The sequence below is a fragment of the Phocoena sinus genome, chromosome 1 (assembly GCF_008692025.1).
Source record: "Phocoena sinus isolate mPhoSin1 chromosome 1, mPhoSin1.pri, whole genome shotgun sequence".
Taxonomy (NCBI): Eukaryota; Metazoa; Chordata; class Mammalia; order Artiodactyla; family Phocoenidae; genus Phocoena; species Phocoena sinus.
Window position 1 is genome coordinate 45537951 of NC_045763.1, and position 16936 is coordinate 45554886.

Here is a 16936-nt window from a genome sequence, read left to right on the forward strand (position 1 = left end):
TTGCTTCTTTCATTTCTGGTACTAGTAACTTGCATTTTCTCTTTTTATTTTAGTCAGTCTTGCTAGAGGTTTATAACTTTTATAAACCTTTTCACATAGTCAACTTTTGGCTTTGATAATTTTTTCTGTCTGTCTATTTTCTATTTCATTGATTTCTGCTCTTACCTTTGTTATTTATTGTCCTCTACTTTCTTTTGGTAAAATTTGTTCTTTGTTATCTAGCTTCCTAAGGGAGACATTTAATTATTGTTTTTTGTTTTTGTTTTGTCTGCGGTACGCGGGTCTCTCACTGTTGTGGCCTCTCCCATTGTAGAGCACAGGCTCTGAACGTGCAGGCTCAGCGGCCATGGCTCACGGGCCCAGCCGCTCCGCAGCGTGTGGGATCCTCCCGGACTGGGACACGAACCAGCGTCCCCTGCATCGGCAGGCAGACCCCCAACCACTGTGCCACCAGGGAAGCCCTAATTATTGGTTTTAAAACATTCTTTTTTTTTTTTTTTGGCTGTGTTGTGTTTTCATTGCTGCATGTGGGATTCCTCTAGTTGCAGCGAGTAGGATCTACTCTTCATTGTGGTGCGTGGGCTTCTCACTGCAGTGGCTTCTCTTGTTGCTCCGCGTCAGCTCTAGGCGCGTGGGCTTCAGCAGTTGCAGCACGTGGGCTCAGTACTTGTGGCAACAGTCTCTAGGGCACACAGGCTTCAGTAGTTGCGGTGTGTGGGCTCAGCAGTGGTGGCACGGGGGCTCAGTAGCTCTGCAGCATGTGGGACCTTCCTGACCAGGGATTGAACCCATGTCCCCTGTGTTGGCAGGTGGATTCTTAACCACTGTGCCACCAGGGAAGTCAGAATATTTATTTATTTATTTGGCTGTGCCAGGTCTTTGTTGTGGCATGCAGGATCCTTAGTTGTGGCATGCGGGATCTTTTAGTTGTGGCATGCAGAATCTTTAGTTGTGGCATGTGGAATCTTTAGTTGTGGCATGCGGGATCTTTAGCTGCGGCATGCGGGATCTTAGTTGTGGCACGTGGGATCTTTAGTTGTGGCATGTGAACACTCAGTTGCAGCATGTGGGATCTAGTTCCCTGACGAGGGATAAAACCGGGGCCCCCTGAACTGGGAGCGTGGAGTCTTAGCTACTGGACTACCAGGGAAGTTCCCATCTGTCAGTTTTTGCTTTATGTATTTTTAATAACGATTATGAGGTCAACATACATTTAGATTATTTCTTCTTGAGGAATTGATATTTTGACATTATAAAATGTCCCCTTTATATCTGGAAATACTCCTTATATTTTACTTTGTCTGATATGACTATAGCCACAGCCACCTTCTCATGCTTACTATTGATAGGGTGCATCTTTTTCATCCTTCTTTTTTCAAACTATTCATGACTTTATATTTAAAGTACATCTCTTGCAGACACCATATACTTGGGTCTTTCATTTTTACCCAGTATAACCCTCTCTGCCATTTAATTGAAGTGTTTAGAATACTGGCATTTAATATAATTATTGATATGGTTGGGTTTAAGTCTTGCTATTCATTTTTATTTGTCTCTCCCATCTATTTTTTCTTGTACCATTTCTCCTTTCCTACCTACTTTAAAAAATATATATATATTTATTTATTTATTTTGGCTGCACCGGCTCTTAGTTGCAGCACGTGGGCTTATAGTTGAAGCATGCAGACTTCTTAGGTGCGGCATGCAGAATTCTTTGTTGCAGCATGTGAACTCTTAGTTGCAGCACACATGCAGGATCTAGTTCCCCAACCAGGGATCGAACCCAGGCCCCCTGTATTGCGAGTGTGGGGTCTTACCCACTGGACCACCAGGGAATTCCCTCCTTTCCTATCTACTTTTGAGTGAATCAACAAAAGTTTTAATGTTGCTTAATTCCTTTATTAGTTATTTAACTATAACTCTTATTTTTAGTGGCTGCTCTCAAAGTTATCAAACCTCATGACAGTCAATTTGCACTGAACTCCACTTTTGTGCCATTGTTTTAATATATTTTATACACACATATATAATAAATCCCACAATACAAAATGTTTTTTCCCATTAAGTGGTTAGCTGTCTTTCAAAATTATTAAAAGAGGGCTTCTCTGGTGGTGCAGTGGTTGAGAGTCCGCCTGCTGATGCAGGGATCACGGGTTCATGCCCCGGTATGGGAGGATCCCACGTGCCGCGGAGGGGCTGGGCCCGTGAGCCGTGGCCATTGGGCCTGCGCGTCCGGAGCCTGTGCTCCGCGATGGGAGAGGCTGCAGCGGTGAGAGGCCCGCGTACCGCAAAAAATTAAAAAAAAATTATTAAAAGAAAAGATAGTCTTTTATATTTACTGAAATATTTACCATTTCCAATGCACTTACTTTCTTCCTGAATGTTTGAATTTCTATCTAGTATTTTATCATTTTAACCTGCAGAACTTTCTTTAGCATTTCCTGTGATGCAAGTCTGTTTGTGGTAAGTGAAAAGTCTTTCTTATATCCTATATTTTTTAGTGATATTTTAACTAGACACAGAATTCTGGGTTGACAGGTTTGTTTCTCTTTTTTCTCCAGCATTTTAAAGATATGATTCCATTGTCACCTGAATTCCATTGCTTGTGATGCAAAGTTGGCTGTCACTGGTACCACTGTACCCCTGTATGTAATGTATTTTTTTGCTCCAGTTGTTCAAAAATTTTTTTCTCTATCTTTGTTTTTCAGCAGTTTGGCTATGATATGGTCTGTTATTCATCCTGCTTGGGGTTTGCTGAGTTCCTTGGATCTGTGAGTTGGTATTCTTTAATAAAACTGGGGAAAATTCAGCCAAAAAGTAGAAACAATTCCGATATCCATCAGCTGATGAATGGGTAAATAAAATTTGCCATATACATACAATGGAATTATTTGGCAATAAAAATGAATGGAGCACTGATACATACTACAACATGGATGAGCCTTGAAAACATGTAAGTGAAGGAAGGCAGTCCAAAGACAACATATGTATTATTCTATTGATATGAATGTCTGGATAAGCAAATCTGTAGGGACAGAAAGTAGATCTGTGGTTGCCTAGGGCTCATGGGGATAGGGGATGACAATGAAAGTGTGTGAGGTTTCTTTTTGGGGTGCTGAAATGGATTGTGCAAATGGCTGCATAACTCTGAATATGCTAGAAGCCACTGAATTGTATATCTTAAATGGTTGAATTTTATGGTATGAGAATAATATGTCAATAAAGGTGTTACAAAAAAGAAAAGAACAGAATCCAGGTCTCTAACTCACAATTCTTGATTTTTTTTATACTATGCTTACTATTTCACAATTTCTTTTTATTTATATTTATATGGTTTAAAATTTTATTTATTTAAATAAATTAAACAATTTTTACTTGCCCTATGTTTTTTCTTGGGTGCTTTTAATGAACATGATCAAAGTAATAACATAAAGATATATAGAGATGCACTTGGATTTTAAAATAACTGAATTCCTATAATTAAGTAAAATGAAGTCATCAAAATAGTAGTTTCCTTTAAAACAAGGCCTTATAGCCATTGACTGTTCAACATCTATCATCTTATGTGATAATAAAAAAAGTCACGTAATTTTTTCACAACTCTGAGGTAGTCAGGGAAGGTGGTGTTATCCCCACTTTTCAGACCAGGAAACTGAGGCTCAAAGAATAACACATATATTCTTAGCCCAAAGTAACACACCTAGTTCACTTACCCAGGAATTTTAACTGTAAATCTCTCATTCTTTTACATTATGCCAAAGGAACCAATTCTCTCTCTCTTCTACTTTTTCTAACTCATTTTTTTTGTGTAAAATTTTTCTCCTTTTTCATTGACATGTTAAATACCAGGGGTCAAAAGTAGAGTCAAGAGGAAGTAGAAATATAATCACTTTTTAAAACTCTGTTTCTGAGGAAATTGAGAATTGGGAGCACTATCCATTAGGGGCTAATTTATAGCACTGTTTTCTCCAAATAATTCTATTGTTATTTCCATTTAGATAAATCAACTTATGAGCAAAGAATAAATTTTACTATCTACTATATAAAATCTAATTGTTTGGAATGCATATGAATTAAAAGTCTCTGATGTGCTCTGTTCAGTTTATCGGGTCAGTAACTACTTTATTCCATATAGTTTTCTGTATTAAGGGTCTTTGTGTAATCTAAAAAATATTATGTACTTATTCATTACTATGGACTGATAAAGTCTGAAGTATTATGTTACATATAACAGCCAATTTTAATGATCTATAAACATATTCCCTTGAAAGAAAGGTCACCAAAAGGGTGTAAGGTAAATTGATCTTGCCTTGAAAATTTGATTTATCTCCAATCACAGACAAGGAGTATTTTTGGAAAGATCTCTATTTCTGGCAAATGATTTAAGGTACATCTCTATAGGTCTGTGATCCTCATAGCAGTTCCCACATTTATATCTCTACTCTAAGGCAGAGTGAGATAAATAACTATTACCTGAATTTCAGGAAATAAAAAACTAAGAAGGACTAAGAGGCACATATATTAAGTTTTTTATTCAAACCTTAAGTTTTAGAAACTGGGAGTTAGAAGACATGAGTGTTAGTTTTGATTCTGACACTTGCTTATCTGTATGATTTTGAGTAAGTCATTTTACCTCTAATCATTCTTTTCATCATCTTTATAATGAGGGTGAAAATACTTTTTTTTTGGCCTCTTACTCCCCAACCTTACTTTGAGGGTCACATGATATAACATCTATAAAACTATAAAGCCCTATGCAAATATATATTAACAGATGCATATATGTAAGTATGTATGTATGTATATGTGTACATGTTGAGTGTATGTATGACTAATCTTTGATGGTCTAATTCACAAGCTATTCCACAAATATTTTAAGACACTGTGGAGTCAAAGATGAAGTCATAGTCTCTGACTTCTAGAAATTTCCAGTTGAAAGGGGAGACATACATTAAAAATAAATAATTATATAATAAAGGAATAAATAAGATAATAGAGGTATATATATCAAATTCTACTGGAGCCCACCAAAAAGGGAAACTATCCTACCTGAGGGAAAGGGACAGATGTCAGTCAGAGAGGAGGTAAGAACTGGGCTTAAAGGAACAGGTCCAATTGCTAGAATTTTATACAGATACATGGACCTCACAATAGAACACAAAGAGCCACGAGATCTATGTTACAACTGGCTCTGCCTTCAATAGTTAAAACTAGTACCTGACCTCTTTAGATCTCTCTTACCACAAGTCTAAATGAAAGGTTTCAATAAGATGAACTCATAAGTCCTTCCAGCTCTAAAATTACATGATTCTATGACTCAAACTCAGATCACTGTACAAATACCAAGAAAGAGAATTCAGGAGGGTAATAAAAGAACTATTAAAAAAGGAGTTTTTCTTGGGTGGACTTGGAGGGTATTTGCTTAATGAAATAAGTCAGACAGAGAAAGACAAATACTGTATACCACTTATATGCAGAATCTAAAAAATAAAACTAGTGAATATAATAAAAAAGAAAGAGACTTACAGATAAGGGGAAAAAACTAGTGGGGAGAGGGAAGTGGAGAGGGGCAAGATAGGGCTGGGGTACTAAGAGGTACAAACTACTATGTATAAAATAATTAAGCTACAAAGATATATTGTACAACACAGGAATTATAGCCAATATTTTATAATAACTATAAATGGAGTATAACCTTTAAAAATTGTGTATTGCTACAGTGTACACCTGAAACTTACATAATATTTAAGAAAGCCTGCGTGCAGCAATGAAGACCCAACACAGCCAAAAATAAAGAAATTAAATAAAGAAATTTTTAAAAAAAAGGATCAAGACCCTAAATATACACAACTGAATTAGCTCCAGGAATGGTACTAAACTAAAGCAACTATACTTCAATTTTTAAAAAAAATTTTTTTGCTGCGGCATGCGGGAACTTACTTCCCCAACCAGGGATTGAACCCGCACCCCCTGTAACGGAAGTGTAGAGTCTTAACCACTGGACCACCAGGTAAGTCCCATATACCTCAATTTTTTTAAAAAAGAAGTTCTTCCATTAACTACTTTTTTCCTGGAATTTAAAAGTCTGAGAATGATATCTATCCCTACCTAGAATAAGCTCTAGCACAGTGAAGAGTGGTAACTGGAATGATATCAAGAAGCTGAGAACCAAACAATGCAGGTGGATAGCAAGAAGTGAAGCATTCAGTTCAGCAAAGATGTTGCTTAGACCAGAAAGAAAATAGGCAGTACATAGTAAGTCATACTGTTTATATTCCTATTTACCAAGAAAAACTTGGAATAAAACCATAACCAGATATTAAAATGTATACTTCCATAAAATGAGGTAGCTGTTGTTTGAAGTTTTGCCTTGTTAGACCACATCTTTAAAAACTATTTTTCTAAAAAGTTCAGTTTAGGAATTCATAAAGAAAAGGATCAGGGACTTCCCTGTTGGCACAGTGGTTAAGAATCCGCCTGCCAATGCAGGGTACATGGGCTCGAGCCCTGGTCAGGGAAGATCCCACATGCCGTGGAGCAACTAAGCCCGTGTACCACAACTACTGAGCCTGCACTCTAGAGCCCACACACCACAACTACTGAACCCGCGTGCCACAACTACTGAAGCCCACACACCTAGAGCCCGTGCTCCATAATGAGAGAAGCCACCGCAATGAGAAGCCTGTGCACCGCAACTAAGAGTAGCCCCCGCTCGTCACAACTAGAGAAAGCCCGCGCGCAGCAATGAAGACCCAACACAGCCAAAAATAAAGAAATTAAATAAAGAAATTAAAAAAAAAAAGGATCAAAACCCTAAATATACACAACTGAATTAGCTCCAGGGATGGTACTAAAGTGGGTAGTCAGGTAATTTAGTTCACCAGACATTTATTAAACTATGTTTAACAGTGCTAGTTGTTGTAAAACACATAATCTCAGTACTCAGGGGGTTCACTGACTTAATATTAAGACTTTAAGGAAGAAAGAACAGTAACTCTTACCCATCAATTATATTTTCAGGTGGGTGTTTTTCATCACTTGATGTAGCTAAAATCACTTCAGTCCCTTCAGAGCTCAAACAAACATCAATGTTTCTCATCTTAAAGTATTTAACCTGCAAGGAAAACAAAACAAAACAACAAAAGCAACCTTTTTATTCTCTGAATTTTATCTTGAGCAAAGGAAGAGAGAGAAAGCCTGTTGCCTAGCACAAAGCTTACCAACCAAATTATTCAACAAGTGGGAGGGACTCTTAACATATTTACTTAGGTAAACTTCTGACCTCTCCCAGGGATAATCTGTGAGATATGAGTATTTGCACTACTCTACTCCACAAAAGAAGTCCCTGACACCAACATAATTTTTCTGTTTCTAAAATTAAAACCCTCAACAATTATATGGAAACAGTTAATACGCTAGAGTGACATGACTTAGTAGGTAAGTTTTTAAAGTGTTTATATAGTTATAATTCAGAAATTTAAAAAAATGAAGAGCATAAAAACAGACGCTTTGTAACTATTTATCCATACACATCAATTGAAATAGCAAGCAATATTATTTAAATCTTAAAAAATACTTTATGATCGGTATTTTTTTTTTTTGAGCAGAAATGTGAAATGAGAGAAGATAACTTTTCACTTATTTTTAAAGTCTAAATCAGTCACTTGGTTCATGAACTTAAACACATTTCTGTTGGAGAGTAATATTTTAAGTCTGATAAAAAGCATATGAAAAGATATTGCTGAGCTCTACTATGAACCCTGGAGGGTAAGACACATGGAAGACCATAGAAGATTACATCAGAACTCACCCTTCTCCTTGATCTACTGGTGATAAGGCACAAACCAAAATATAGATGCAAAGTGATGGGGAAAGCTGTATCTATAAAGAATTAAAAGATGAAGAGTGTTTGGAAAAGGAAGAAAGGCTTCTAATACACCTCATAACCTAGCCCCAGTCTAACTTAAAAAAAAAAAAAAAAACTATTTCAAATAAACAAACAAGGTAGAGCTAATATTACACTTATTAAACAGCTATGTACTGACTTCCCAGATTTGATGTTAACATTTTTCCATAGGTACTTTTTTTTTAAGAAATAAGTAGCCCCTTACTGTCCTTATTCTCTTCCTTGCCCAGTGGTAACAGCTATTCTGAAATTGGTGAATAACCTTCCTATAGTTTTATTTATTTATTTATTGGCCAAGTCACGCAGCATGTGGGATTTTAGTTCCCCAACCAGGGATTGAACCCACCCACTGCAGCGGAAGTGCAGAGTCTTAACCACTGGACAGCCAGGGAAGTCCCTGACTATAGTTTTATACTTTTACCATATATGTATCAATATGTACTGTTCTTTTAAAACTTAGATGTTTTCACAGTATATATACCCCTTGCTACTTGCTTTTTTCATTCAATATTATGTTTTCAAGATTTTACTATGTTGATACATGTATATCTACTTTATTCATTTTAACTGCTGTAAGGTATTTCTCCATTTCTCTAATGATGGATATTTAGGTCTGTTTCCAATTTTTTGCTATTATAAACAAATTTGCAATGCACATCCTTGTGCATGTATCCATTGGCAAATGTGGGAGATCTTTATATTAAAGAGTATCTTTCTTTGTAGAAGTAGAATTGTAAAAATTTAGAATCAATGTATCTCCAAGTCAATAATTGATCTATTTGATCTCTAAATTATAACAATTTATTTTTTTTTTATATTTATTTATTTTTTTTTTTGCAGTACGCAGGCTTCTCACTGTTGTGGCCTCTCCCATTGCGGAGCACAGGCTCCGGACGCGCAGGCTCAGCGGCCATGGCTCACGGGCCCAGCCGCTCCGCGGCATGTGGGATCTTCCCAGACCGGGGCACGAACCCGCGTCCCCTGCATCGGCAGGCGGACTCTCAACCACTGCGCCACCAGGGAAGCCCTATTTTTATTTTTTAAACATCTTTATTGGGGTATAATTGCTTTACAATGGTGTGTTAGTTTCTGCTTTATAACAAAGTGAATCAGCTATACATATACATATGTTCCCATATGTCTTCCCTCTTGCGTCTCCCTCCCTCCTACTCTCCCCATCCCACCCTTCCAGGCTGTCACAAAGCACCAAGCTAATATCCCTGTGCCTTGTGGCTGCTTCCCCCAGCTATCTACCTTACTACGTTTGTTAGTGTGTATATGTCCATGACTCTCTCTCACCCTGTCAAAACTCACCCTTCCCCCTCCCCATACCCTCAAGTCCGTTCTCCAGTAGGTCTGCGTCTTTATTCCTGTCTTACCCCTAGGTTCTTCATGACATTTTTTCCCCTTAAATTCCATATATATGTGTTAGCATACGGTATTTGTCTTTTTCTTTCTGACTTACTTCACTCTGTATGACAGACTCTAGGTCTATCCATCTCATTACAAATAGCTCAATTTCATTTCTTTTTAAGGCTGAGTAATATTCCATTGTGTATATGTGCCACATCTTCTTTATCCATTCGTCCGATGATGGGCGCTTAGGTTGTTTCCATCTCCGGGCTATTGTAAATAGAGCTGCAATGAATATTTTGGTACATGACTCTTTTTGAATTTTGGTTTTCTCAGGGTATATGCCCAGTAGTGGGATTGCTGGGTCATATGGTAATTCTATTTGTAGCTTTTTAAGGAACCTCCATACTGTTCTCCATATTGGCTGAACCATTTCACATTCCCACCAGCAGTGCAAGAGTGTCCCCTTTTCTCCACACCCTCTCCAGCATTTATTGTTTCTAGATTTTTTGATGATGGCCATTCTGACTGGTGTGAGATGATATCTCATTGTAGTTTTGATTTGCATTTCTCTAATGATTAATGATGTTGAGCATTCTTTCATGTGTTTGTTGGCATTCTGTATATCTTCTTTGGAGAAATGTCTATTTAGGTCTTCTGCCCATTTTTGGATGGGGTTGTTTGTTTTTTTGTTATTGAGCTGCATGAGCTGCTTGTAAATTTTGGAGATTAATCCTTTGTCAGTTGCTTTCATTTGCAAATGTTTTCTCCCATTCTGAGGGTTGTCTTTTGGTCTTGGTTATGGTTTCCTTTGCTGTGCAAAAGCTTTGAAGTTTCATTAGGTCCCATTTGTTTATTTTTGTTTTTATTTCCATTACTCTAGGAGGTGGGTCAGAAAGGATCTTGCTGTGATTTATGTCATAGAGTGTTCTTCCTATGTTTTCTTCTAAGAGTTTGATAGTTTCTGGCCTTACATTTAGGTCTTTAATCCATTTTGAGCTTATTTTTGTGTATGGTGTTAGGGAGTGATCTAATCTCATACTTTTACATGTACCTGTCCAGTTTTCCCAGCACCATTTATTGAAGAGGCTGTCCTTTCTCCACTGTACATTCCTGCCTCCTTTATCAAAGATAAGGTGTCCATATGTGCGTGGGTTTATCTCTGGGCTTTCTATCCTGTTCCACTGATCTATCTTTCTGTTTTTGTGCCAGTACCACACTGTCTTGATTACTGTTGCTTTGTAATATAGTCTGAAGTCAGGGAGCCTGATTCCTCCAGCTCCTTTTTTCGTTCTCAAGATTGCTTTGGCTATTCGGGGTCTTTTGTGTTTCCATACAAATTGCGAAATTTTTTGTTCTAGTTCTGTGAAAAATGCCAGTGGTAGTTTGATAGGGATTGCATTGAATCTGTAGATTGCTTTGGGTAGTAGAGTCATTTTCACAATGTTGATTCTTCCCATCCAAGAACATGGTATATCTCTCCATCTATTTGTATCATCTTTAATTTCTTTCATCAGTGTCTTATAATTTTCTGCATACAGGTCTTTCGTATCCTTAGGTAGGTTTATTCCTAGATATTTTATTCTTTTTGTTGCAATGGTAAATGGGAGTGTTTTCTTGATTTCACTTTCAGATTTTTCATCATTAGTATATAGGAATGCCAGAGATTTCTGTGCATTAATTTTGTATCCTGCTACTTTACCAAATTCATTGATTAGCTCTAGTAGTTTTCTGGTAGCATCTTTAGGATTCTCTATGTATAGTATCATGTCATCTGCAAACAGTGACAGCTTTACTTCTTCTTGTCCGATTTGGATTCCTTTTATTTCCTTTTCTTCTCTGATTGCTGTGGCTAAAACTTCCAAAACTATGTTGAATAAGAGTGGTGAGAGTGGGCAACCTTGTCTTGTTCCTGATCTTAGTGGAAATGCTTTCAGTTTTTCACCATTGAGGATGATGTTTGCTGTGGGCTTGTCATATATGGACTTTATTATGTTGAGGAAAGTTCCCTCTATGCCTACTTTCTGGAGGGTTTTTATCATAAATGAGTGTTGAATTTTGTCGAAAGCTTTCTCTGCATCTATTGAGATGATCATATGGTTTTTCTCCTTCAATTTGTTAATATGGTTTATCACATTGATAGATTTGCGTATATTGAAGAATCCTTGCATTCCTGGAATAAACCCCACTTGATCATGGTGTATGATCCTTTTAATGTGCTGTTGGATTCTGTTTGCTAGTATTTTGTTGAGGATTTTTGCATCTATGTTCATCAGTGATATTGGCCTGTAGTTTTCTTTCTTTGTGACATCCTTGTCTGGTTTTGGTATCAAGGTGATGGTGGCTTCGTAGAAGGAATTTGGGAGTGTTCCTCCCTCTGCTATATTTTGGAAGAGTTCGAGAAGGATAGGTGTTAGCTCTTCTCTAAACGTTTGATAGAATTCACCTGTGAAGCCATCTGGTCCTGGGCTTTTGTTTGTTGGAAGGTTTTTAATCACAGTTTCAATTTCAGTGCTTGTGATTGGTCTGTTCATATTTTCTATTTCTTCCTGATTCAGTCTTGGCAGGTTGTGCATTTCTAAGAATTTGTCCATTTCTTCCAGATTGTCCATTTTATTGGCATAGAGTTGCTTGTAGTAATCTCTCATGATTTTTTTTATTTCTGCAGTGTCAGTGTTACTTCTCCTTTTTCATTTCTAATTCTATTGATTTGAGTCTTCTCCCTTTTTTTCTTGATGAGTCTGGCTAGCGGTTTATCTATTTTGTTTATCTTCTCAAAGAACCAGCTTTTAGTTTTATTGATCTTTGCTATCGTCTCCTTCATTTCTTTTTCATTTATTTCTGATCTGATTTTTATGATTTCTTTCCTTCTGCTAGCTTTGGGGTTTTTTTGTTCTTCTTTCTCTAATTGCTTGAGGTGCAAGGTTAGGTTGTTTATTCGAGATGTTTCCCGCTTCTTAAGGTGGGCTTGTATTGCTATAAACTTCCCCCTTAGAACTGCTTTTGCTGCATCCCATAGGTTTTGGGTCGTTGTGTCTCCATTGTCATTTGTTTTTAGGTATTTTTTAATTTCCTCTTTGATTTCTTCAGTGATCACTTCATTATTAAGTAGTGTATTGTTTAGCCTCCATGTGTTTGTATTTTTTACAGATCTTTTCCTGTAATTGATATCTAGTCTCATGGCGTTGTGGTCAGAAAAGATACTTGATACAATTTCAGTTTTCTTAAATTTACCAAGGCTTGATTTGTGACCCAAGATATGATCTATCCTGGAGAATGTTCCATGAGCACTTGAGAAAAATGTGTATTCTGTTGTTTTTGGATGGAATGTCCTATAAATATCAATTAAGTCCATCTTGTTTAATGTATCATTTAAAGCTTGTGTTTCCTTATTTATTTTCATTTTGGATGATCTGTCCATGGGTGAAAGTGGGGTGTTAAAGTCCCCTACTATGAATGTGTTACTGTCGATCTCCCCTTTTATGGCTGTTAATATTTGCCTTATGTATTGAGGTGCTCCTATGTTGGGTGCATAAATATTTACAATTGTTATATCTTCTTCTTGGATCGATCCCTTGATCATTATGTAGTGTCCTTCTTTGTCCCTTTTAATAGTCCTTATTTTAAAGTCTATTTTGTCTGATATGAGAATTGCTACTCCAGCTTTCTTTTGGTTTCCATTTGCATGGAATATCTTTTTCCATCCCCTTACTTTCAGTCTGTATGTGTCTCTAGGTCTGAAGTGGGTCTCTTGTAGACAGCATATATAAGGGTCTTGTTTTTGTATCCATTCAGCCAATCTGTGTCTTTTGGTGGGAGCATTTAGTCCATTTACATTTAAGGTAATTATCGATATGTACGTTCCTATTTCCATTTTCTATATTGTTTTGGGTTCGCTACTATAGGTCGTTTCCTTCTCTTGTGTTTCGTGTCTAGAGAAGTTCCTTTAGCATTTGTTGTAAAGCTGGTTTGGTGGTGCTGAACTCTCTCAGCTTTTGCTTGTCTGTAAAGGTTTTAATTTCTCCATCAAATGTGAATGAGATCCTTGCTGGGTAGAGTAGTCTTGGTTGCAGGCTTTTCTCCTTCATCACTTTCAGTATGTCCTGCCACTCCCTTCTGGCTTGTAGGGTTTCTGCTGAGAGATCAGCTGTTAACCTTATGGGGATTCCCTTGTGTGTTATTTGTTGTTTTTCCCTTGCTGCTTTTAATATGCTTTCTTTGTATTTAATTTTTGACAGTTTGATTAATATGTGTCTTGGGGGTTTCTCCTTGTATTTATCCTGTATGGGACTCTCTGTGCTTCCTGGACTTGATTAACTATTTCCTTTCCCATATTAGGGAAGTTTTCAACTATAATCTCTTCAAATATTTTCTCAGTCCCTTTCTTTCTTTCTTCTTCTTCTGGAACCCCTATAATTCGAATGTTGGTGCGTTTCATGTTGTCCCAGAGGTCTCTGAGACTGTCCTCAGTTCTTTTCATTCTTTTTTCTTTATTCTGCTCTGCAGTAGTTATTTCCACTACTTTATCTTCCAGGTCACTTATCCGTTCTTCTGCCTCAGTTATTCTGCTATTGATCCTATCTAGAGTGGTTTTAATTTCATTTATTGCATTGTTCATCGTTGCTTGTTTCATCTTTAGTTCTTGTAAGTCCTTGTTAACTGTTTCTTGCATTTTGTCCATTCTACTTCCAAGATTTCGGATCATCCTTACTATCATTATTCTGAATTCTTTTTCAGGTAGATTGCCTATTTCCTCTTCATTTGTTAGGTCTGGTGGGTTTTTATCTTGCTCCTTCATCTGCTGTGTGTTTTTCTGTCTTCTCATTTTGCTTATCTTACTGTGTTTGGGGTCTCCGTTTTGAAGGCTGCACTTCCGTAGTTCCCGTTGTTTTTGATGTCTGTCTCCAGTGGCTAAGGTTGTTTCAGTGGGTTGTGTAGGCTTCCTGGTGGAGGGGACTAGTGCCTGTGTTGTGCTGGATGAGGCTGGATCTTGTCTCTCTAGTGGGCAGGTTCATGTCTGGTGGTGTGTTTTGGGGTGTCTGTGGCCTTATTATGATTTTAGGCAGCCTCTCTGCTAATGGGTGGGGTTGCGTTCCTGTTTTGCTAGTTGTTTGGCATAGGTTGTCCAGCACTGTGGCTTGCTGGTCGTTGAGTGAAGCTGGGTGCTGGTGTTAAGATGGAGGTCTCTGGGAGATTTCCACCGTTTAATATTATGTGGAGCTGGGAGGTCTCTTGTTGACCAGTGTCCTGAAGTTGGCTCTCCTACCTCAGAGGCAGAGCCCTGACTCCTGGCTGGAGCACCAAGAGCCTTTCATCCACACGGCTCAGAATAAAAGGGAGAAAAAGTAGAGAGAATTAGTAGAAGTATGAGTAAAGAAAGAAGGAAAGGAGGAAAGGAAGGAAGGAAGAAAGAAGCAAAGAAGGAAAGAAAGGAGGGAGGGAGGGAGGGAGGGAGGAAGGAAGGAAGGAGGGAAAGAAGGAAAAAAGACAGAAAGATGATACAGTAAAAATAAAATAAAGTATAATATAGTTATTGAATTAAAAAATATTTAGAAAAAAAAAAAAGGGACGGATAGAACCTTAGGACAAATGTTGGAAGCAAAGCTATACAGAGAAAATCTTACACAGAAGCATACACATACACCTTCACAAAAAGAGGTAAAGGGGGAAAAATCATAAATCCTGCTCCCAGAGACCACCTCCTCAATTTGGGGTGATTCGTTGTCTAAAGGAGGGAAGGAAGGAAGGAAAGAAAGAAAGAACGAAGGTAAAGTATAATAAAGTTATTACAATTAAACTTAATTATTAAGAAAAAGAATTTAAAAAAAAAAATCATGGACGGATAGAGCCCTAGGACAAATGGTGGAAGCAAGAGTATACAGACAAGATCTCACACAGAAGCATACACGTACACATTCACAAAAAGAGGAAAAGGGAAAAAAAATCATAGATCTCGCTCCTAAATTCCCCCTCTTCAATTTGGGATCATTCCTTGTCTCTTCAGGTATTCCAGAGATGCAGGGTATATCAAGTTGATTGTGGAGCTTTAATCCGCTACTTCTGTGGCTGCTGGGAGAGATTTCCCTTTCTCTTCTTTGTTCTCACAGCTCACAGGAGCTCAGCTTTGGATTTGGCCCTGCCTCTGCGTGTAGGTCGCTGGAGGGCGTCTCTTTTTTCGCTCAGACAGGACGGGGTTAAAGGAGCCGCTGATTGGGGCCTCCGGCTCACTCAGGCCGGGGGTTGGGGGATGGGGGAAGGAGGGGCACTGCGTGCGGGGCGGGCCTGCAGCGGCAGAGGCAGCGTGACGTTGCGGCAGAGGCCGGCGTGACGTTGCACCAGCCTGAGGCCCGCCATGCGTTGTCCCGGGGAAGTTGTCCCTGGATCCCGGGAACCTGGCAGTGGCGGGCTGCACAGGCTCCGCGGAAGAGGGGTGTGGAGAGTGACCTGTGCTCGCACACAGGCCCCTTGGTGGCGGCAGCAGCAGCCTTAGCGTCTCCCGCCCGGCTCTGGGGTCCGCGGTTTTAGCCGCGGCTCGCGCCCGTCTCTGGGGTTCGCGCTTTTAGCCGCGTCTCGCGCCCGTCTCTGGGGTTCGCGCTTTTAGCCGCGGCTCGCGCCCGTCTCTGGAGATCCTTTAAGCAGCGCTCTTAAACCCCTCTCCTCGCGCACCAGGAAACAAAGAGGGAAGAAAAAGTCTCTTGCCTCTTCGGCAGGTGCAGGCTTTTCCCCGAACTCCCTCCCGGCTAGTCGTGGTGCACTAACCCCTTCAGGCTATGTTCAAGCCGCCAACCCCAGTCCTCTCCCTGAGCTCCGTCCAAAACCAAAACCCGAGCCTCAGCTCGCAGCCCCGCCCGCCCCGGCGGGTGAGCAGACAAGCCTCTCGGGTTGGTGAGTGCTGGTCGGCACCGATCGTCTGTGCAGGAATCTCCCCGCTTTGCCCTCCGCACCCGTCGCTGTGCACTACTCCGCGGTCCCGAATCTTCCCCCTCCGTCTCCCGCAGTCTCCGCCCGCGGAGGGGCTTCCTAGTGTGTGGAAACTTTTCCTCCTTCACAGCTCCCTCCCACTGGTGCAGGTGCCGTCCTTATTCTTTTGTCTCTGTTTTTTCTTTTGCCCTACCCAGGTACGTGGGGAGTTTCTTGCCTTTTGGGAGGTCTGAGGTCTTCTGCCAGCCTTCAGTAGTTCTGTAGGAGTTGTTCCACGTGTGGATGTATTTCTGGAGTATCCATGGGGAGGAAGGCGATCTCCACGTCTTACTCTTCCGCCATCTTCAAGGTCCCCCCTAAATTATAACAATTTAAATTACCATTAGCAGTGTATGAAACTTTCTGCTCCCTCATACTCTCACCAACTTGGTATTGTTAGACATTTTAGCTTTAGCCAATCTCATTGGTGTGAAATGGTATCGCAATAAGGGTTTTTTTTTTTTTAATAAATTTATTTATTTAGTTTTGGCTGTGTTGGGTCTTCATTGCTGCATGCAGGCTTTCTCTAGTCGCGGCAAGTGGGGGCTACTCTTCATTGTGGTGCATGGGCTTCTCATTGCGGTGGCTTCTCTTGTTGTGGAGCACAAGCTCTAGGCACACGGGTTTCAGTAGTTGCAGCATGTGGGCTCAGTAGTTGTGGCTTGTGGGCTCTAGAGTGCAGGCTTAGTAGTTGTAGTGCATGGGCTTAGTTGCTCC

At 39.4% G+C, this 16936-nt stretch overlaps 1 protein-coding gene across 15 annotated transcripts in view; it reads right to left on the reverse strand.

Annotated features, from left to right (window-relative positions):
* Positions 1-16936, reverse strand: part of HSPB11 (heat shock protein family B (small) member 11) — a 43492-nt gene that overhangs the window by 12079 nt on the left and 14477 nt on the right. For 7 of the 15 annotated variants that reach the window (XM_032606148.1, XM_032606124.1, XM_032606141.1 and 4 more), the window contains exon 2: positions 7002-7114. In XM_032606148.1, coding sequence (XP_032462039.1) covers positions 7002-7099 — 98 coding nt within the window. In that variant the 5' untranslated portion in view covers positions 7100-7114. The other 8 variants (XM_032606107.1, XM_032606082.1, XM_032606114.1 and 5 more) reach the window with 4 other exon arrangements.